The 23,590-nt window shown below is 37.6% G+C and overlaps 1 protein-coding gene across 1 annotated transcript in view; it reads left to right on the forward strand.

Annotated features, from left to right (window-relative positions):
* Window positions 1–12,514: 12,514 nt before the first annotated feature.
* Ltn1 (listerin E3 ubiquitin protein ligase 1) overlaps window positions 12,515–23,590 on the forward strand; it is a 46,118-nt gene continuing 35,042 nt past the window's right edge. The window contains exons 1-6 of the mRNA XM_046430523.2: window positions 12,515–12,628; window positions 18,291–18,494; window positions 19,114–19,212; window positions 19,862–20,092; window positions 22,306–22,358; window positions 23,246–23,426. Of these exons, the coding sequence (XP_046286479.1) occupies window positions 12,587–12,628; window positions 18,291–18,494; window positions 19,114–19,212; window positions 19,862–20,092; window positions 22,306–22,358; window positions 23,246–23,426 (810 nt within the window). The 5' untranslated portion in view covers window positions 12,515–12,586. The remainder of the gene's footprint in view (window positions 12,629–18,290; window positions 18,495–19,113; window positions 19,213–19,861; window positions 20,093–22,305; window positions 22,359–23,245; window positions 23,427–23,590) is intronic.

Genomic DNA, 23,590 nt, shown 5'->3' on the forward strand with positions numbered 1-23,590 from the left:
GATAGACGGAATCCTGAGGCAGGACCTCAAAGATTAGCATGCCCTGTACTTGAGCAGGCAGGAGGGCAACGAATTCACCATGCTTTAGATTTCAAAACAGTGAAGCAATTAAAGGAGGCTGTAACAACCTATGGTCCTCAAGCACCCTTCACCATAAGCATGGTCGAATCCATTACCAACTTGGACATGACGCCAGCAGATTGGGCTAACATGTGTAAATCTGTGCTAAATGGAGGACAATATTTGTTATGGAAGGTTGCCAGTGAGGAATTTTGCACGGAGACAGCTAGGCGAAATGCAGCAGCCGGTTACCCTCAAAGAAATCTAGATATGTTGTTAGGAAAAGGACCTTATGAGGGTCAACGGCAACAAATTGAATATGATCCTAGCGTATATGCACAAATTGCTGTAGATGCGTTTAGGGCATGGAAAACTTTACAGGGGCATGGAGATTTACAAGGACAATTATCTAAGGTAATACAAGGAACTAATGAACCTTACACTGAATTTGTAGATAGGCTTATTCAAACAGCTTCCAGAATTTTTGGAGATACAGAACAAGTAATGCCATTCATAAAACAACTGGCTATGACCAAGCAAATCATTACTGCAGAGAGGTCATTAGACCATGGAGACATGAAGATTTAAACACATATATTAAATTATGTAGAGACATTAATGAACAAGGGCAAGTCTTGACAGCTGCAGTACAACAGGCTTTAGATGCCAGGCCAAAAACATGCTACAATTGTGAACAAACAGGACATTTTAAAAGGAGTTGCCCCATAGGAGGAGGGTTTAACAAAGCTAGGTATCAAAGGAATAGAATACCGGGTATTTGCCCATGATGCCGTAGAGGGAGACATTGGGCTAATGAATGCCATTCTCAAACCACCATAGAGGGTATTCCGTTATCAAAAAATGGACAAGGACCAAGTGTTTACCCACGATATCGTGGAGAAAGGCATCAGGCTCCATTGCCAAAAAACGGATGGGGGGCCCAATGCTCCGGGTCCCACAACCACAAATATACGGGGCAATGGAGGAACCCAGCAACACCATCAGGGTAGTGCCCAGGACACATTATCCATTAAATCCCTCATCAGACAAACCCGAGGGAGCGCAGGGTTGGACATCTGCGCCTCCGCCAGAGCAGTACTAACTCCAGAGATGGGAATTCAAATCATTCCCACAGGAGTAAAAGGACCTCTTCCCCAAGGAACAGTAGGATTATTATTGGGACGCAGTTCTTCTACACTAAAAGAACTTATGATAAGTCCTGGGGTAATTGATCCCGATTATGAAGGTGAAATAAAAATTATAGCTAGTTCTCCAACAGGTATATCAGTAATTTCATCAGGAGATAGAATAGCACAATTATTAATAATACCCAGCCTGCATGATAAATTTTCCAGTCAACTGTAGAAAGAGGTTCCAGGGGATTAGGCTCCACAGGTGTAGATTGGGCTATGCTTTCTTTAAATTTAGAATCTCGCCCAACGCTAAAACTAAATATTCAAGGACATGAATTTAATGGACTACTGGATACAGGTGCAGACCTTAGCATCATATCTCGTCAAGAATGGCCAAAACATTGGCCATTACAACAAGCCACTCAAACGCTTCGAGGCCTAGGAGTGGCAACTAATCCCCATAGAAGTGCAATGGTATTAGATTGGAAGGATCCTGAAGGATGTGAAGGAACTATACAGCCATATGTACTAGATCATCTTCCTATAAATTTATGGGGACGAGATGTCCTAGATCAATTAGGTTTGACTTTAACAAATAACATCAATCCTAATGCACCCAGTACTAGGGCTAGACAAGGCTTTAGGAAAAAAAAAGATTAAGAGAACAAGAACAAGGTATAACAGCACCAATTCAAATAGATCAAGAAATAAATAGACATGGATTGGGTTTTCAGAAAGGGCCACTGTGACAATCAAAATTACTTGGAAATCAAAAAGACCAGTGTGAGTTCCTCAGTGGCCCCTGACTAAAGAAAAGATACAAGTATCCCATGACCTGGTCAAACAACAATTAGCGGAGGGACATATACAACCTTCCATATCTCCCCATAATACTCCCATTTTTGTCATTAAAAAGAAATCTGGTAGATGGAGATTATTGCAAGATTTAAGAGCCATTAATAATGAGATGGTTATTATGGGACCTGCTCAATCAGGGATTCCCCAATTGTCTGCTTTGCCAAAAACCTGGTATGTTTTAGCTATAGATATTAAAGATTGTTTTTTTTTTCAATTCCAATTCATCCTGAGGATAGTCCACGTTTTGCATTTACTATCCCTGCACTGAATCATGAAGGTCCTGATCAGAGATATGAATGGAAAGTACTCCCTCAAGGGATGGCTAATAGTCCAACTATGTGTCAAATTTATGTTAACAAAGCAATCCAGTCATTTAGAAATCAAAATCCTGAACTACAAATATTTCACTATATGGATGATGTATTATTGGCACATAAAGATAAAAACACATTGCTAGAATGTTATGCCACACTTACAAATTTATTAAAAAATTATAATCTAGAGATAGCAATAGATAAAGTACAATTAAATCTTCCAATTAATTATTTAGGAGTTCTACTATCCTCAACCACGATCTGTCTACCAAAAATTCAAATACGAGTAGATCAACTCAAATCACTTAACAACTTTCAAAAGTTATTGGGAGACATAAATTGGATAAGGCCTTATCTAGGCATACCAACAGGAGAGTTGGGACCTTTATTTGATATCCTAAAAGGTCCATCAGATCCAAATTCGCCCCGCATGTTAACGCCTGAAGCAAGAAAGGCATTAAAAATCATTGAAACATATATGTAAAATATGCATTTGGATAGAATTGATATAAGTTTGCCTTTATTATTTATTGTACTACCAACAAAAAATATTCCTACAGGAGTATATTGGCAAGAAGGTCCATTATTGTGGATACATTTATCTTATTCTCCTAAAACTATTCTTACTCGGTATCCTGAGGCTGTAGGACAATTAATACTCAAAGGAATAAGAGCAGCAAAGGGAGTGTTGGGGATTTCTCCCAATAAAATTATTACTCCATATACTATGGATCAAATTGATGAGTTAGCTAATGAGTTAAATACTTGGGCAATAATCATGTGTAAATCTAATGTTTCATTTGATAATCACTTACCATCTAATCCTTTATTGTCTTTTTGGTCTTCGCATCCTGTAGTTTTTCCAAAAATGACAAAAAAAAAAAAAAACCCTATCATGAATGCTCCAAATATATTCACTGATGGGTCAAATAATGGTACAGCAGCAGTAGTTACCCCTGATCAAACTTTTACATTTTTAGTACCCAAACAATCAGCTCAAAAGGTAGAGCTTAATGCAGTATTACAAGCTTTTGTGATGTTTAAAGATTCTGTGTTTAATTTATTTTCTGATAGTCAGTATGTAGTTAATGCTATAGTATCTCTTGAAGATGCTGGTAGGATTTCCCCTTCCTCTACTGTTTTCTCTGTTTTCCACTATACAAAGTCTAATCTGGGACAGAAAAGACCCATTCTTTATAGGACATATCAGGGCACATACAGGATTGCCTGGAGCCCTTAGTTTGGGCAATGAATTAGCAGATAAAACTACACATGACATACATATTTTCTCCACAATAGAAGAAGCTATAAATTTTCATAAAAGGTTCCATGTCAATGCTAATACTTTACAAAAGTGTTTTAAAATAACTAAGGAACAAGCCAGACATATAATAAAACAATGTCAAAATTGTGTGACCTTTTTACCACAAGTTAATCTTGGAGTCAATCCTAGAGGATTGATACCTAACCATATTTGGCAGATGGACGTCACACACTTGCCAGAATTTGGAAAATTAAAATATTTGCATGTTACAGTTGATACTTCTTCTGGATTTTTGATGGGCTCCCTTCATGCTGGAGAAAAAACTAAAGATATTATAGCTCATTGCTTACAAAATTTTGCCACTGTGGGCATTCCAAAAACAGTTAAAAACAGATAATGGTCCTGGCTATACCTCTAACTCTTTTAAACAATTTTGCTCATCATTTGGCATTACTCATATAACAGGAATTCCATACAATCCACAGGGACAAGGCATAGTTGAAAGAGCTCATCAAACTATTAAAATGTACTTATTAAAGCAAAAAGAGGGAATTGGAAAGGGGTGTATATCCCCCAAAGATAAAGTTAAAATAACACTTTTTACTGTAAACTTTTAAAATTTGGATTCATTAGGACTTAGTGCTCTGGAAAGACATATGTATCCAAAAATATACATAAGCCTAAGATACTTTGGAAGGATATTCTAACAGGACAATGGAAAGGTCCTTACCCGGTGATTGTCTGGAGTCGGGGTTCTGTTTGTGTGTTTCCACAGGGAGAACAACAGCCGATTTGGATTCCAGAGAGACTAACCAAAACAATTTCTATAGACCAAAAAGAAGATGATTTGACTCAAATCCATAACAGCTGATATCCAGAGCTCCAGCTTGGCTATTCTTACATCTGCGACAGCGATTGACCAGGATGCTTTTTTCAATATCTATTTTATTATTGCCTTTTCCCACATCATAAAGTTCTATTTTATTTTTGAGCTCATACAGACCTAGGTTAATGTTTTTCTGATCAGTTTTATTTTTTGACTGTGGAGTTTTCAAACATTGCAATGGAGATTTCATCTATGTAAAGCTACAAGGCCTTTACTATTGTCTTATGTGTTGTATGCTATGTGTGCACACTTCTGTTTTGTGTTGTATGTCTTTATGTGCTTATGTCCATATATCATATATGAGGAGTGCTCATGAATAAATGGATCCAAATTTTTTTATTATTCACATGATTTTAATGGTTTAATTTGAATTGGGTAAATAGCTGTTGAGGATTGTTTTAATATGTGAACAAATAAGGAGGTTAACAGATCTGTTTGTTTACTTTCACCTTTCCTTTTCATTATATTTAATAATTCTGTTCAGGATAATGTAAATTGTTCAGAAAATTGTTTTCTTAGTATCTGTGGAAATGTAACATAATTTTTTTTTTTAGCATCATTGTCAGAATTCCTATTTTCATCCCAGTGCCTGCAAAGACAAAGATGTAACCAAACTACAGCTTCTTCAATAGTTATCACAACAAACTGTATAAACTGATGCATCAATGAATAATAACTCAACAAGTAATGCTAAATCAAGGAGTCGATTTATTTTGGGAGGAAATGGACATATTGATAGATTCCTCCGCTTTGAACTGCTTGCAGAACTTGCCTGGACTATGTATCACTCGTATGCATTGTGAACTATCTGTTCATGCAGCGAATTATGGTAGTGCTGGTGTATCTTTGCTGATGTGTCACCAGTGATGCAATTTTTCCAAAGGAGCCGTCAATTGGCTTGGTGTCGTGGTATTTGTGTATCCTCCTCCCTTCTACTAGTGATGGTCTAAATTTGGGGGCCAACAGAGGTGAGGCAAAGAACCTCACCCCCCGACTGGTGCATAGGCCTATCCACAAGTATGGCTATATGCTGGACCGGTAGTCAGTGACGGGTATGATCCAATTGCCGTGGTATCAACCTAAGACAGGAGGCTGACGCCTAGAGGTCAGTTCATCTGATGACGGGTAAGAACCATATGTTGAATTGGACAACCTAACAGGCACGGTCCCCTACCCACATTGTTTGTTGCTTAATTAAACAGAAGGGGGGAGATGCTAAGAGCCATAGCCAAGTAGTATGATGCATGGCATTTTTTTTGTTGAAAGGTGACTCCAGCAAGCCATTGAGATGATATGATTATATTAAGATCTGCATTCTTATGGATATTAGACCACTGCTGTCCACCTCGGCCTGCTAAGGGACTCCTGGAGAGTTCCCATTGGTTGGGGAAGTGCGGTAGGAGGGAATTCCGGAGGAGGGACTTCCTGTTGGGGTCCGGGAGAACTCCGAGTGTGTCGGTCGGCAGTTTTTTTCCCAGGAGCGTGTGGGGCATTGGTGGCAGTTTCAAAAATAAAGTTTGTTCCTGCTTGAGTGGCTCATGATTTTGTGCCCAGCCAGACTGCAGCAACTATTGAGTATTTACCCAAAGGAAATGAAATCAACATGTAAAAAAGACACCTGCACTCCCATGTTTTCTGAAGCACTAAGCACAATAGCCATGATAAGAAAATCAAACTGAATGTCCAGCACTGGACAAATGGATAAAGAAAATGTGATATGCATACACAATGTAGTAGTAGTATTCAGCCATAGAAAGCATGAAGTCTTGTCATTTTCAACAACATGGATGGACCTGGGAAATAAGTCAGGCACAGAAAGGCAAACATTGCACGATCTCACCCTTTGATAAGTGTAATCAGAAGTAGATCTCTTAGAATTTAAGAATATAATAGTGGTTACCAGAGACTGGGGATTGTCAGGTGGAGAGGAGTGGGAGAGGCCAGACAATGTGTACAATGTCATTGTTTGACAAAAGAAATGATTTCTGATGCTTGAAGGCACAACAGGATGAACATAGTTAATAATATTGCATTATATATCTCAAAATAGTTAGAACAGAGGAAAAGAAGTGATAAAAGTTTAATATGTTGAATACGCTAATTACTCTGGGATCATCATTACCTAAGGTATACCTAAATGATAACATTACATTTTGTCTGGTGTCATAGCTCTGTGGTAGAAGGCTTATCTAACATATGTGAGGTTCTGGGTACAATCCCAAGCATCACAAATAACAATCGCATTGTATCCCATAAACATGCACCATTATTATATGTAAAAATTTTTAAAAGTTATGTGGATTTCTGTCTGTGCAGTGGGAAGTGATTCTAATCCCTACCTCATTTAACAGTAAAGGGTATCTTTACCTCATTTAAGGGTAAATAGATAAAAACAGACATGCTGTGTTGTGCATGGCTGTTTATTCAGGTTGCTGAGCCAGGTGGTGAGGGGATTGGGAAAAGACAAACAGACAAACAAATAGAGAAAAAGCTGGGACCTGATGGTTCAGCCAACCCATGATGGGGTAAGATGACCATGAGCAAGCTCACCTTGTTTATTATATAGGTTTAAACATCAAAAGTATTTATTGTGAGAAATTTTCTTCAAAGCAAGCAGAATCAAGGTCATGAGTACGAACAGCCCGATAATGATTATCAGCTTGGGCCCATAAATTTCTATCCCAGAATAGCTGAACTTGGAGTCTGAACTTCAAGGACAATAACTGAATAGCTCCATAGCTGGCACAAAACCTCCTATTGAATAGAACATCACCATAGCAACTGGGCTATGTTGATCAGCACCTTCATTGAGCATTCTCCAGAGGGGTATTACCTCTGTCACAGAACAGTTCAGGACTCATAATTCAGGTTATACACACACACACACACATTCAAGTGTACAATTTATGAATATATTTCCCTTTTTATTCTTTCTTAAATAAAAGAATTTTATACACATTGTTCTCTATTTTCACTTAATAATATGAGGATCACTCCATAGCAGTATGTGGACATATTCCTCTCTTCCTTTCCTTGCAAGCCAATTAACAAATATTATATATTATGTTATATGTATAAATACATGAAAAAAACTTCATATTCACATATTTCATTACATGAGATATCATATTTTCTCAGATGGTATTTAATTAATAGATATTTGTGTTGTTTCAGGCGGGTATGTATTAATGACACAAGTGCTTACTTACCATGTGTGAGGTCCTGAATTCAATCCCCAGTACAACCAAAAGATTTATGTTGTTCTAGTATTTTTACCTAGAAACAGTGCTGCAATAACTAAGCTTGGATGTTCATTTTTCCCACATTTTTGTCCAAGTATCTTTAATATTTCCTTTTTAGCAAAATTGTATAAGAATTACGATTGAAGATGGAAGAAAGTTTTGTGGATGCAGATGATATTTAGCAAATTTGACAATCACTATGACATGATAACCATCCATTGGAATAGACACATTGAAATAGTCACATGATTTTAGAAGCCCCCTGATGAGCTAGCAATTGATTTTAGTGATAAATCACAGGGGAGGTCACAGAAGTCATAGGAAAGTGGTAAGGGCAGTGGAGGAAAACTTTAGAGGGATTAGGGATGCCATTGGATATTAACTTATATAGGAGTATCTTTCTATTCTAACTGCAAAGTAGCTGAACAGTGCATAGTGATTGAATATCAGGTCTATTTATGTTCACTGTTGGAAATACATGGAACATCATCTCATAGTTTCCTTACACTGTATAACCGGAGTGAAGGTCGTCTGCTAAAGTCTAGGAAGTAGATAGGAAAGTCAGAATTTTGAGGAAGTGGTAAAATAATTGTTAGAAGTCCTAAAAATTAGAGCAATAGAGTACAATTTTTGATGTGTATTGAAGACACAAATGAATCTTGGGATCTGAATTCAAAACTTCTATTGACTAGGGGCTGGGGATGTGGCTCAAGTGGTAGCGCTCTGGCCTGGCATGTGTGCGGTCCGGGTTCGATCCTCAGTTCCACATACAAACAAAGATGTTGTGTCAGCTGATAACTGAAAAATAAATATTTAAAAAAAAAACTTCTATTGACTAAATTGCTTTTTTAGCTAGTGTTCAACTTCATTGATAAAGAACCTGATAAAAGATAATTGGCTTTGTGTAGTGTTTGTTTTCCCAAATGAACAGGCTACAAGAACAGGTGAACTCTCTTATTCATGGTATTGTTAAGAGTAATTGATTTGAAGGATCACAAAATCTAATTTAATCAATTTTGTTAGCTTTCTATCACTGTGAAAAAATGCCTGAGATAATCAACCAAAAAGAAGAAAATATTTATTTTGGCTCATAGTTTTAAAGGCTTCAGTCCATGGTTGCCTGGCTCCCTTGCTTTGGGCCCACAGTTAGGCAGACCATCATGGTGGAGAGGACATGATGGAGCAAACTTGCTTACTTCATGAAGCCAAAAGAGGAAAGAGTGAGCCCAGTATGCCCACCAAGAGCATACTTCCAATGACCTAACTTCCCTCCATTGGGCTCCCACCTTCTAAAGATTCTACCACTTCCCCATAGTGCCATCTTGGGACCAGTCTTAAACACATGAGCTTTCCAGGGAGGTTTAAGATCCAAACCATAACAAGGTAAGAAAAGAAGGAAATAAATAGAGTCTTTAGAGTTATAGGAAAATTGTAAGAACTAATGCAAGGTCAAGGTTGGTTTGAATAATGTCTATATGGAAATAGTTAAATAAGGAATTTGAAAAGAAGAAATTATAGTCCAAGAGCAGGGTGAAACTGGGGCTAGAGAAATTTATGTATTAATATAAGGATAAACTTTGGAATGGGAAAAAGGAAGGATGTAGAGGGGAGGGGTCACGGGGGCAGGATAGGTGGTGGAATGAGATGGACATCATTACTCTAGGTACGTGTATGATTGTATGATAGTGAGACTCTACATTGTGTATAACCAGAAAATTGAAATATTGTTCTCCATTTATGTACATTGATTTGAAATGCATTCTTCTGTCATGTACAACTAAGTTGAACAAATAAAAAAAATAAGGATAAAACCATGGTGGTTGATGAAGAAGAATGGAAAAAAAGATACGAAAGATGAAGATTTAAATCACTAAGAGGTAAGGAAAGTGACCTCTATTCCACATACTTATTTAGGACTTAAAAAAGACCAACAAGGATATTTGGAATTAGTTTGGAAAGACCACATACCAAATCTTTTTTCTTTAATGCTATTCAAGTCTTCTTCTTTTTTTAGTTGTTAATGGACTTTAATTTAATTTATTTATTTATATGTGGTGCTGAGAATTGAACCCAGTGCCTCACACTTGCTAGGCATGTGCTCTACCACTGAGCCACAAGGAGAATATATTCATGTATTAATTGTGTGATTGTAAACAAATTCAAGCCAGGTATGGTGATGCAGGCCTGTAATCTCAGCAACTCTGGAGATTGTGTCAGGATAGAAAATTCAAGGCCTTTCTAGGCAGTTTAGTGAGTGGAGGATATGGAGAATAAGTCCAAGGACATATCCCCTATCTGAAGCTCGTCTTCCACCCACCTTGTAGGGGTAAAATTAAAGCTTTTGTCATTTAAAACACCAGGCCTCAGCCAGAGTGGAGGAACACAAAAGGAATTTATATCTGACTGGCAGCTGACACCGAAATCTAGTGGATGAGCTGACTTCAATACAATGGACCCCAGGAACTACCCTCCTATCCCACTGTCTCCATGGGCAAAAGTGCAATTCATGCAATCAAGAAGGAGAAATAGTGTCCAAGCTCTTCTACTTTTTTCAATGCTTTATTCACTCAAATAAAACCGTATGGTCTTGGGCTTTGAAGACCCAAGAAGGGGGCACTATTGGCTCTTTTGAGTTTAGGAGAGGGGCTCTATGGAGTAGTACTAAGACCTTTGAAGACAGTGCTACCGGATTGCTCACTGGTCCCTTTGAGGAGGGCAATAAAGTCCATTCTGAGATTGTTGGAGAAATCTACTGCTGGCTAAAGCAAATGCTGCTCCTAGGGTAAAGGGCTGTTACTGGAATTGTAATGCCAGATTCGTGGGACCCAATAGACCTCCAGGAGCCGAATCCAATGCAATCACACAAGAGTCTTTATTGCAAGCTCCAGCCTTGACTCACAACCGTTTCTGACGCAGTGGTCCCAAGGAGTGAGTCCCGGCCCTTAGTTCAGTGAGGATTTCTAGGTTTTTTTGGGTACTCGATGCTCACAACATCACACAGCAAATCATTTCATACAACAGGGAAATCAAACAACAACTCTCAACATTGATTAGCATATTCATTGGCGGGAACAAGTGGGTAAGGGAACAAGTGGTGGATTCCTTTTAACTGATTGGTTTAGGCTGCGAGGGGTTGCAAGAGTATATATGCTAAACTTGCAGGTTTGCTTAATCATGTTATCAATCATAAAACTCTGGGAGGGTCACCTGACTTTTCAGATATTTTTCCTGGTCCGAATTAGGCCTCGAGCATTCTTTTGGTCTTTTCAGGAACTTGTATTTGCTGAGTCAAGGACATCTGGAGTCTGGTACCAAAATTACTCAGCAGGATAGCTATGTGCCTAAAAAACGGGTTTTCCAAGGACAAGGTCACCACTCCCCCCTTTGGACAGGCCCTGCTCTGAGACAGAGGCTGGTTTCTCAAAAATAGAGTCACATCAGTTTCTCAGAATGATGCTAACAATGGAGCAAGGTCTTCTCCTTCCTCTTGTCTTCCTGTCTTTCTCCAGTGACCCTCTTGAGGGATTCTAACGGGAAGATAGATGAATAAAAAGAGAAACAGTTTGCAGAGCCCTGTCATCATTAAGTAGAAAGGTGAGTGTGTGGACAAGACAGGCAACATCTACCACACAAGTGTTTATGATTTTCTAATGTGATTCTGAGAAGCAAAGCAGTACGTCACAGGACCTGTACATATCATACATTAGTGGAGACTGCGGTACTACCTTCTTTTCTAAAAACTGCACATAACATTTTCAATATGGAAAAAAGGAAGAATATCGTCTAGAGCAGTACTCAAATTTTTACAAGAATGGGAAACTTGTTAAAATTCAAATCTGGTTCACTAGTGAAGCCAGATTTAAAGTTAGGTAGTCAGTGTAGTTAGATAAATAGGGTCTAATGCCAAGTGAAATCTAAAATGGAGGCCATGCTGGCAATGATTCCGGGAAACGCAGGACAACTCATGGAAAGTCCACTTCAAAGAAATGTTAATGAACAGCCCCCAGCAAAAAGGTGCTGACTCAGAAGTCCTTCCTGAGCAGATTACTTCTTTGGCCCACCTGTGTCCCACCCCTCCGGCCTTCCAACCTACATTCCATCACCAAAACTATAAAAAGGGGAAACAACCTCACTTCCACGGATTCCACCTCTTGGGTCCCCTTCTTCCTCCGGGAGAAGTCTTTTCTGCTCTCCTTTAATAAACTTCTAATTTCTACTCTGACCTTGCCTCGGTGCTTCTTTGGTGTTATTCTTCAACACTGGGGAAGCAAGGACTCGTCACCGGTCAACAGCGGTAACACTAGATCCAAGGTGGGCTTGAGCGTGAAACGCACAGGTGTTGCCAATGATTGCATCACTTCAAAAACCTAGCACCTTCCTAGCTTTGCACAGCCACTACAATATCATTTCTTCCATATTTTTAAATCGGTGCCTTACAGTTGTACTACTATATTATTTTATTGATACCCTTATGTGAAACTCACGCTCTACAGTTCAGAACAACATCCTAGCGAACAACTCTGGCCCCTGAAAGCACGGAAGACAGGATTTGGCGCCACGGGTCCAAACCTTGGCTTCCTATTGGTCAGTAGTGACGAAACGCAGGCAGGCGTGACTTTAATTGTGGCGACCCCGGCAACCGACGGTCAGAAACTCAGCTGGAGTCAGGAGCGGAAGTGGGGCGGCAGGAGGGCGGGGTGGGAGGCGGAAGGGGAGGGTCGGGGGAAGTTGTTACTGTAGGTCCCCTTCCGGCACAAGAGACCGGAAGTTGTGGCCCGGCCGTGTCAACCTCGGGGCTGCAGATTGAGAGTGCGGCTGCTACAGCGATCATGGGCGGGAAGAACAAGCAGCGGACCAAGGGGAACCTGAGGGTGAGTGCAGGTTGGCCTGGCCGACTGGGGAGGCTGCGCCTCGCCGCCTGTGGCTCCGCCGGGCGAGCAGCCTGAGGGTGTCTGGAGCGTGGCTGTGGGGAGGCGTGTGTTTCCGTGTCGAGTGTGACCTCTCTGTTGTGAGTCCCTGAGGGCGGGATGGGCTGTCTTTGAGCAGATTGGGCAATCGTGAGAGAAAAGATGTTCGATGCTAGAGCGTGCACGGTTTTCACTAAGAAATGGTTCAGTGTCAGCTTCAACTGGAAGGTTACCTGGCCGAGGTATCGGGCTGCGGGGCTGGGGGCTGGGAGGTAGAGTTGGTGGGAGGAAATTACCTTGAGCTTGGCGTGCGAGATACCTCGGACCATGTCCTTCCTTTGCTCAGAAGCCTGTCGTGGCTCCCCTCGTGCCTCCGGATAAAGGTGAGTGGCCTTAGGTGATATACATGGTTTATGGGCGACTTTCTCCGCTTTCTGTTGCTTCTTTCCCATCCAGCCTCATCCCCAACTCCCTCCTCTTAGCTCACTTCATCTGGCTGCGCTGACCTCACTGTGCCTTGGCCTTGCCTGGCAGGTTCCCAGTGCTCTTCTGTTAGGTGGCTCCAGATTTTCCTCTAGACAGTTCAGTGATGTCAATGAAATCTCCCGTGGTCGACCTATTTTAAATCTAAATACTGTCCCCTAGTCCCTGTTTTTCTTTCCTACGTTTACTCTGGATGTATGACTTTTAACATACTACGTAATTTACCGACTTACTTCACTGGAATGTAAAAATAGTTCTTTTTACTTGTTGGTGGACTTTTACTTTATTCACTTATTTCCCTATGGGGTGCTGAGATTCTAACCCAGTGCCTCACACACGTGAGGCAAGCACTCTACCACTGAGCCACAACCCCACCCCACTAGATGTAAATATTTTGAAGGCAAGTGTTTTTATATGATACTTCTGTTGCTCTTATCCTTAGGGATGTAACAATGTTACAATTTATGATGCACAATGTGTTATGTCCAGTTTTATGGAAAGGCCCTTCTTCTGTTTGGATTCAGTTAATTTTGATGTTGAAGTTGTATTTATTTAGATCTGTCACTTAAGTCTGTTTTGGAAGGTAATATCAACAATTGTAGTAACTTACTTTAAGTACTGTGCTAAGTACTTTACTTGGATTTTCACTTAATGATTTATCTTGTAAAACATTTTTCAATATTTTTGAAAAGTTCTTAATATGAGCAAAGGTTGCAAGAATATTAGAACAACAATCTGTATGTGTTTTACCTGGATTCACCAATTGTTAGCATTTGGTCACATTTGCTTTTAGTCTCAATTTATGTATTTTGCTGAACCTTAGGAGAGTTAGTTGCAGAAATTGGTTCCTTTTTTATTGATTTATATATGACAGTGGAATGTATTACAATTCTTATTACACATATAGAGCACAATTTTTCATATCTCTGGTTGTATACAAAGTATAGTCACACCAATTCGTGTCTTCATACATGTACTTTGGATAATAATGATCATCCCATTCCACCATCATTTCAAAATTGGGTTCTTTAACTCCTAAGTACTTTAGGATGTATTTTCTAAAAACAATGCCTTTCTTCTCCATAATTGAGAGCAATTATAACATGCAGAAATTTTAATTTTGGTATAACACACTAAGAATTGGCCATGTATTCACATTCTGTACTCATCTCAGTAGTGTTCTCTATAATCTTTTTATTTTCTTGTTTAAAAGATAAGTCATTTGAAAACCGTGTTCCCTTGATCTAGAGAGTTTTACCAGTGGTTCCCTGCCTTCCCCTGCTACTGGGGGAGCATTCAGAACTTGGAAGAGTCTGGGTGAATGTTTTTGTTTAATTTAGATTTTCTAATGGTTTCCATATGATTTGAAACAGTTTTTGACAGAAATGCTTCAAAGTTGATGCATCTTTTTCAGTGCATCTCACTAGGGCACGTGACTTTTGTTTGTCCCATTATTAATGGTACTTGTTTAATCACTAGGTTAAGGTGTATCCTCCACTATAAAGTTATCTTTTTCCGGGGCTGGGGTTGTGGCTCTGGTATAGCACTAGCCTAGCACGTTCGAGGCCCTGGGTTTGATCCTCAGCACCACGTAAACATAAATATATCAAATAAAGGTAAAAAATTTAAAAAAAATGCTGATTGATCACTCCATTAAAAAATAAAGTTATCTTTTTCCATTGGCTAAAAACAAATATGAATAGTGGTAATCTGAGACTGAATGTACTATTCTCCCACAAGCTTTCATTAATGATTTTAGCATCCTTTGACATTACTTGCTGAAATCTCTTATTATTGGATAATAATAATAAGTTTAAATAAGATAATAAGTTTAAGTAATAAGTTTAAAAAACTTAAGTTTGGGGCTGGGGCTAGGGCTATGGCTCCGTGGTACAGCACTCACCTGGCACGCATGAGGCATTGGGTTTGATCCTCAGCACTACTTAAAAATAAAATAAAGGTATTGTGTCCATCTACAACTAAAATCATAGTATTATCTATCTATATTAAAAAATACATAAAAATAAAAAAAGTATTGTGTCCATCTACAACTAAAATAAATCTATCTATATTAAAAAAGTTTGATGTTGACAGGGACTCAAGGAATGGGTTAATTACTCTTATCTCTAAACTGAGGTTTAGAGACATTAACTTGCCTAAGCTCATGAAGCCAGGAAATGTCAGAGTTTAGAATTGAACTTTAGAGTGACATTCATTTAACAGAAAATTGAGTATTGCATGCCCTTTATGCAAAGATGATAGAGAAATGTCTGCTGTTCTTGAACTATTGGTTTGAAGATAGCGACAGATCATAACCAATGTCATAATGTATTAAATAATTATAATACAGTATAAGCAGAAAGCGTGGGAGAACAGAAAAGTATGGTGACTGATCTGAGGGAGATAAATGTTATAAATATGAGTGTTTTGAAGGATGAGTAGAAGTTTGACAGGCATTGAAAAGGAAGAATTTTCAGTTGGAGAAAGGATTTTATATAAAGATTGAATTTTGAAAGGGCAAAGGGCATGTGACATATTCAGGGAACCTTGAATTCAATTTGGAACTGGAACATGGACAAGGGCAGCAAAATTAAGAGAAAGTAGGTTTGGATAGAGAGGAGATAAGATTTGGAAAAGTTGACATATGAACAGATGATGAAAGACTTTTTTTTCCTATTGGGGTTTGAACCCAGGGTGCTTAATCACTGAGCCACATTCCTTTAAAATTTTTTATTTAAAGACAGGGTCAAACTAAGTTGCTTAGGCCTTTGCTAAGTCGCTGAGGCTGGCTTTAAATTTACAATCCTTGTGCCTCAGTCTCCCCAGATGCTGGGATCACAGGCATGTGACATTGCCACCAGTGTGAAAGATCTTGTAAGACTTCTTTAGTTTGGTCTTTAAACCTAGACTAAGGGTTGCTACCTCAAATACCTGCAGAAGCCAGGTACAAAAGAATGTAGACAGAAGTAGAGACAGGATAAGAAAAATTAATTGCCAAAAATAGAATCAAGGTTCTTAATTTTGATTAAAGTATGTGTATAAGCATCTAACCCATAAAGATTATCATTGCAATTGTATTTTAAATTCAAAGTAGAGGGGCTGGGGATGTGGCTCAAGCGGTAGCGCGCTCGCCTGGCATGCGTGCGGCCCGGGTTCTATCCTCAGCACCACATACAAACAAATATGTTGTGTCCGCCGAAAACTAAAAAAAAAAATAAAAAATAAAAGAAATAAATATTAAAATTCTCTCTTACTCCTCTCTCTCTCTCTTAAAAGAAATTCAAAGTAGACATGAGTAAAACATACAATTAATACATTAAAAAATAATGTTACTTTTAAATTGGAAATTGAAAATATGATACTGTTTATTCTACCCTAGTAATTGTTGTCAGCTTTGGTATTTCAAGTTAGTTTGGAATGTAGCCTTCACTCCTTCAGTGGCAATTAGTCTTATTGTTTTATAATGAAAAACTGTTTACAAATGAAATTATAAGTGACATTCTAATAGCCTGTTGTCATTGTATTTAGTTTTCAGCATTTTATTATAATTCATTAATTACCTTTGTACTCTTTATTCATGTACCAATATTGAGAAAACTGAAGTGAATAATATTAGTTCATTTTAATAAAGCTTCAAATATAGAGATTTTTTTTTGTTGAATTAGTCTTAAATGCTGCAGTTTGGAAAAAAAATGTTATTCAGGCCATGATTTTTATTTCTGATTACTCAGTTTAGATTAGAAAGTAGGCCAGATTATTCCTTGTCAAGTAAGTTTTCCAAACATGATTTTGCTAGATACGAGTTGTTTGTATCACACATTTGGATATCCCTTTGCAAATATCCCTATAGAGAAGTAAGAAATATAGAAATATAGATGTCGTAATTCCAGTGTAACATCATCATGGTGGTTGAACTGAGGCATTTTCCGCTGAAATGATAATGAATAAGTTACTTTCTTTTAAATAGTTCAAATATTTTCTTTCTCTGTAACAACTGTTTAACTTTTAGTACTAAGGGAATACTATATTGTTTATCAGTCAAACCCCTGACTATGGTTCAAACAGAAGAGTATATTTTATATTTTGACCATTGCATTGATCTTTGTATCCATAACAATGTAATATTATCCCAAAGAGGTTAGGTGTCGAGTGTGTGGAAATAAATGTATCTACTCTTGAGGGACTCTATCTAGAAGCAGCTGTCATTAGATCTAGCCCATGGTGATTGCTTAATAAATCTCTGTTGGGCTGGACACAGTGGCACATGCCTGTACTCCCAGTAGCACATGCCTGTACTCCCAGTAGCATGCCAGGCTGAGGCAGGAAGATCTCAAGTTTAAGGCCATCCTTAGCAGTTTAGTGAGGACCTAAGCAATTTAATGAGACTTTGTCTCAAAATAAATAAAAAGAGAGCTGGGGATGTGGTTCAAGGGGTATCACGCTCGCCTGGCATGCGCGGGGCGCTGGGTTCAATCCTCAGCACCACATAAAAAAATAAAAAAATAAAGATGTTGTGTCCACCGAAAACTAAAAAATAAATAAATAAATAAATAAAGGGTTGGGGATGTGGTTCAGTGGCTAAGCACCCCTGGGTTCTATCCCCAGTACTGAAATTAAATAAATAATTACATACCTTTTGAATGAATGGATAAATGAAAAAAATCAGACCCATTTATCATTTAATTTTATATCATTATAAAATGCACATATATGTGAATAAGGGCTATTTATGTGAAAATCTGACAAAAAAACTTGACAAAATAACATTTATGAAAATTTTACCACATGCGATGCATTCTGGTTTTTGAAATTTTATTCTATTCTTTAAAATTCTCAAATGACCCATTATGTTGATACCATAAGCCACTAATGGATTGTATCCACGGTTTCAAAAACATTGTTCAATGTTCAAAAACATTGAAACCAGGAAATAGTGGGTAGCTTGTAGGATCATTATTGATAAGTTCTTGGTGACAGAAATAGTCATCTTTGGGAAACTTTGCAATAGATGAAATCTTAGACTAGGAAAAAAATTATTCACGAAAATTTGTTCTTATGAGAGTTGTCAAGGAATTATGTAATTAAAATTAAAATTTGAATTCTTCTTGGAATCTGACTTCTTTTCTTCCTATTTTCTTATCAGCCTTCAAACAGTGGCCGAGCTGCAGAACTCCTTGCCAAAGAACAGGGAACGGTGCCTGGATTTATTGGTTTTGGAACATCTCATAGTGACCTAGGCTATGTTCCTGCTATTCAAGGAGCTGAAGAAATAGACAGTCTTGTAGATTCTGATTTCCGAATGGTGCTTCGGAAACTTTCTAAGAAAGACGTCACAACAAAATTAAAAGCAAGTTTTCTTGTTTTCATAAAATAAACAAAAAACACCTTTTTTTAAAAACAAAAACAAAAAACAAATGTTATGGGCATATCCAGTGCAAAGAAAAATAAATTGTTATTAATTCTTTTACAGTCATATACTTTTTTCTGACATGTTGTTGTAAGTTTAGTTAACACTTTCTGGCTTATAAATTAGTTTGTTGCTCTGAAACATTTTAAATTTTTAGAATTTTGACTATATGTTTTTTACTATTAAGGAATGTAATTTTATCTTTTATTTAAAAATGGAGTCTTACTATATTGTCTAGACTAATCTAGAGCTTCTGGTCTGAAATGATCCTTCTGCCTCAACCCTTTTGAGTAGCTGGGATATAGACAGAGGTATCATTGTGTCCAGCTCAGCACTGTGATTTAAAAATTTTTTTTGTTTGTACATTAATTTCTTTAAAAAGCAGCTGAATAGTTTCTACTTTTATAGACTGAAACAACTGTGTATATTAATCCCTATGACATACACAGAAATAATATCTTCTCTCATTACATAAAATAGACTGAGCTTCCAGAACAGAATAATCAGTAGCCAATATTACAGTTGTTAATACTTAATGATGTTAATAAATTACTTTTAGGCCATGCAGGAATTTGGAACCATGTGTACAGAGAGAGAGACAGAAATTGTAAAAGGAGTTCTTCCATATTGGCCAAGAATTTTCTGTAAAATTTCACTTGTAAGTATTAGGAATTTACTAGTTTATTTTTGTTGTGTATGTTTGTGTGTACACACACACACACACACACACACACATATTTAGGTGAAATCATGGTGACTGTCATTTAAGTGATCCATTATTGGTGAGAGTTATGAAATCTTATGTCAGGATTGTTATGCAGTTTAAATCATGTTGGTTTGAAAGAGTGTTTAGAGTCTGTATTTTCAGAAATTAGATCATTACTAGAGAATGACACAGATACTTTGCAGTTGTAATAAATTTTGGCAGTTATTTTATTTCCTTGTATATTTGCAGCCAAAGAAGGAGAATGAATTACATGATCAGTGCCCAGCTTTGAATCTGTCTTGAATACAATCTTAATCTTACTGGGGAAGGGGAAAAAGGAAACATTAATTATTTTACATAATTTCTGATATAATAAATCCCAAGTTCTCAACATTTCAAAATCATTTCTCTGTTGTTATTCTGGGTATCAAACCTAGGGCTGTATGTATACAAAACGTATTTTTCCACTGAGCTATACCCTCAAAAAATTGATTTTTAGTTTGGCTCTGTACACAGGTGAATTCTTAATAATGGGTCATTGTAGCTTAAATAGAAATGTCTGTATTTGTATTTATTTTAAAATGACATGTTTTTTCAACAGGATCATGACCGCCGGGTTCGAGAAGCCACACAACAAGCTTTTGAAAAACTTATCCTAAAAGTAAAGAAACACTTGGCTCCCTACTTAAAAAGTGTAATGGGATATTGGTTAATGGCGCAGTGTGATACATACACACCAGCGGCATGTGCAGCAAAAGACGCATTTGAAGCAGCTTTCCCTCCAAGCAAGCAGCCTGAAGCCATAGCATTTTGTAAGGATGAAATTACCATTGTAAGTTTTTTGAAACTTTTTCTATTTTTTTCTTAAGCATTTAAGGTATTTGTTACAATGACAGTTCTCTTACCTGCCATCGTAGGTGTGTCAGGAAAAAAGGTTTTTTGTTGTTTTTTGGTACCAGAGATTGAACCCAAGTGCCCTTAACCACTGAGCCACATCCCCTGCTCTTTTTGTATTTTAGTTTGAGACAGAGTCTTGCTAAATTGCTTAGGACCTTGCTAAATTTCTGAGGCTGGCTTTGAACTCACAATCCTCCTGCCTCAGCCTCCTGAGCCCTGGGATTATAGGCGTGTGCGCGCCTGGCCAGGATAAAAGTTTTATCCTCTACTTTGATCATAGTCAGCACAGAAGACTTTCATGACCTCAAAGGGTATGGGGATTTCTTTCCACCTGCTGGATGTCCTCGGACTTAATTCTGTTCTGATACTGTTTTCTTGGACATAGCTTTAATTGAGGGCTTTTTTTTTTTTTTTCCCCCTAGGGTGAGGATTTGTATCTTCAACCATATTTTCAAAAGGAGTCCTAATCCTTCCATTGCTTCATTTAAAATACCAAATGATCAATGTTATGAGCGTGAGGTGTCATGGATTTAGACTCTAAGAATTTCAGGAAAAAAATTTGTGTTTTGGTTTGGTGCTGGGGATGCTTCACAACTGAGCTATATCCCAGGTCTTTTTTATTTTGAACCTTAGGCTGGCCTCCAACTTGGAATCCTCCTGCTTCAGCCTTCTGAGTAGCTAGAATTATATGTGTATACCACTGTGTCTGGAGAAAATGTTTTTTTTTTTTTTTGGGGGGGGTGGGGAGACCAGGGAGTGAACTCAGGGATACTCGACCACTGAGCCACATCCCCACCCCTATTTTGTATTTTATTTAGAGACAGGGTCTGAGTTGCTTAGTGTCTCTCCGTTGCTGAGGCTGGCTTTGAACTTGTGATTCTTCTGTCTCAGCATCCCAAGCTGCTGGGATTACAGGCGTGTGCCACTATGCCCAGCAAAAATGGTTTTAAAGACAACTGATTTGTCTGTTCATAGGCCTTTCTAAAAATTTTTGATTTTGGCTTTGTTGTGGGTAGATACTTGATCACATGTGGGTTATTTTCTCCATTTTATTTTCCTGTTATTTGTCTCTGCCATAGTTCTTTATAACTATTGGGTTATAACTTTCCCAAGTTCAAAGCCAATTTATTATAGAGGTATTAGGAAAACGAAGATCAAAGTGTCAGCATTATAGTTGGATGTGATGTTGAAAGCCTGTAATTGTAGGGATCCAGGAAGACAAGGCAGGAGGATCACTAGCTCTAGACCAGCTTCAGCAATTTAGCAAGGCTCTCAGGAACTTAGCAAGTTGCTAAAAAGAAAAAAAAACAAAACCAAAACCAAATTGGGGCTGGGAATGTAGCTCAGTGTTAAAATGCTCCTGAGTTCAATCCCTAGTACCAAAAAAAAAAAATTTGGAGCGGGGGGCATTATAAAAAATATAACACACTATCTACTACTGACCCTGTGTCATACCATTGGGTTTTGCCATTTTGCCATTATTTAGGCGTGTGACCTTGGGCAAGTTCTGTGCTTACCTATCCTCATCTGTAAAACAGGAATTGTATTTCATGGAGTTGTTATGAGGGGTGATTTTGTTTATGCACAAAATATACCTAAAGCAATACCTGGCATGTGGAAAAGCTCAATAAATGTTAGCTGTTGATACTTGAACAGTGGATTCCCTGGTACTGCACACTAGAAGTAGGCAGACTTACTCAACATTTGAAAATTTTAGACCTTCCTATTAGATAAAGCAGAGCACAATGTGTGTTCTCTCTGGGCCAGGAGATTCCTGGAAGGAAGAGGAAAGTAGAGCCTAATTTCTTTCTAAGATTTACTAATTCATTATTACATTGCATTGCTGTGTGCAAGAGAAATAAAGGAACAAGTGACCAAAAATATTTAGTGGAAAATTTCTCTTGATGGGAACTGGAAGTGTAGAAAAGGAGTACCTTGTCCTTCTTACCCCAGCAGCTGTCAGCCTTGGAAATTGATAGGAAAAGGGCAGTGAGTAAAATTCAGACCTTTTAGTTTTACTACTTGATTTTGCTTAGGTAAGATGAGGTTTATGGGATTTAAAAAAATAAACTTATCTATATTCTCTCTGTTCATCCTTGACGGTTTAATAAAATCTTAAAGACTCTGGTATTTTTCTTCCATCTTTAGGTGCTGCAAGACCATCTTCTAAAAGAAACACCTGATACACTCAGTGACCCACAGTAAGTTGTATTGTTTGTAAGTAACTCATGTTAATGATTTGTTTTACTCATAGATAACCAGATATAATTTCAATATACTATTTTCTAAAAATAAGGAATTCTAAATGCAGAGATGAGAACTTAATATATTGCAACATACCAGATGCTTTTACTTGCAAGTTGTCTTGCTATTTAATGAGAACTATCTGGGAGCTGCAGATTTAGTTCTATTAGAAAGAGATATTTATATATTTTTACCGTGTTAATCTTATGACAGTCATACTAGGAACTGTTTTCTCATTGAAAATAGTTGAAGAAACTAAGTAGTTCTAAAGTAGTTTTATTGAAAGAGTAGTAGAATGTTTTATTTCTTTTTTTTCTTTTGGTGGTACTGGGGATTGAACCCAGAGCCTATGCATGCAAGAAGGCAGATACTCTATCACTGAGCTACATCACCAGCCCTTTTTATTTTCTGAGACTTGCTAAGTTGCCAAGCATAGCCTTGAACTTGTGATCATTCTGCCTCAGCCTCTCAGGTGGCTAGAATTATAGACAGGCCGAATTGTGCTTGATTGTTTTATTTACTTTTATGTTCTAATTAAACTTAAGACTGAATAAAGGAATGTAATCAGAGATGCTTTGATATCCTTACTAGAATCCCCCCAGTACATGCTACAGAGAGCAGCATACTTGTTCAGTCATTTCAAGCAATAATTTTTCATCTTCTTTCACTTAGTACTAGTAGTAAAACTGCATTTTGAAGAGAATTGGCAAAGGGAAGAGCAGAAGATAGAAATAAAGCAACTTTGGTAGATATTTAATGATAAAACATTTAAAATAGAGATGCAAATTATGTAGTTTAACTTATTCTCAATTCTTATGTATATTTATTTTCTTTTTAAATAAAGAACTGTTCCAGAGGAAGAAAGAGAAGCTAAATTCTATCGAGTTGTAACTTGTTCTTTATTGGCATTAAAGAAATTGCTTTGCCTCTTACCTGATAATGAGCTTGATTCTCTGGAGGAAAAATTTAAGTCTCTTTTATCACAGAATAAATTTTGGAAATATGGAAAACACAATGTACCACAGGTATCTTTAAGTTTATTTTTTTTAAATTTCAAGACATTTCTTATTAAATGATTATGCTTATATTTTATGTTTATTGTTTATATTTAAAATTCTGCAAGCACATCCTGTGGTGGGTCATTTAGGTCTGAAGTACCTCTCTTTTAGAATGGTGTTCTTTTTTTTTT

Source organism: Marmota monax, unplaced genomic scaffold (genome assembly GCF_021218885.2).
Source record: "Marmota monax isolate L192 unplaced genomic scaffold, Marmota_monax_Labrador192_F-V1.1 WCK01_AAM20220418_F8-fsc00016, whole genome shotgun sequence".
Lineage (NCBI taxonomy): Eukaryota > Metazoa > Chordata > Mammalia > Rodentia > Sciuridae > Marmota > Marmota monax.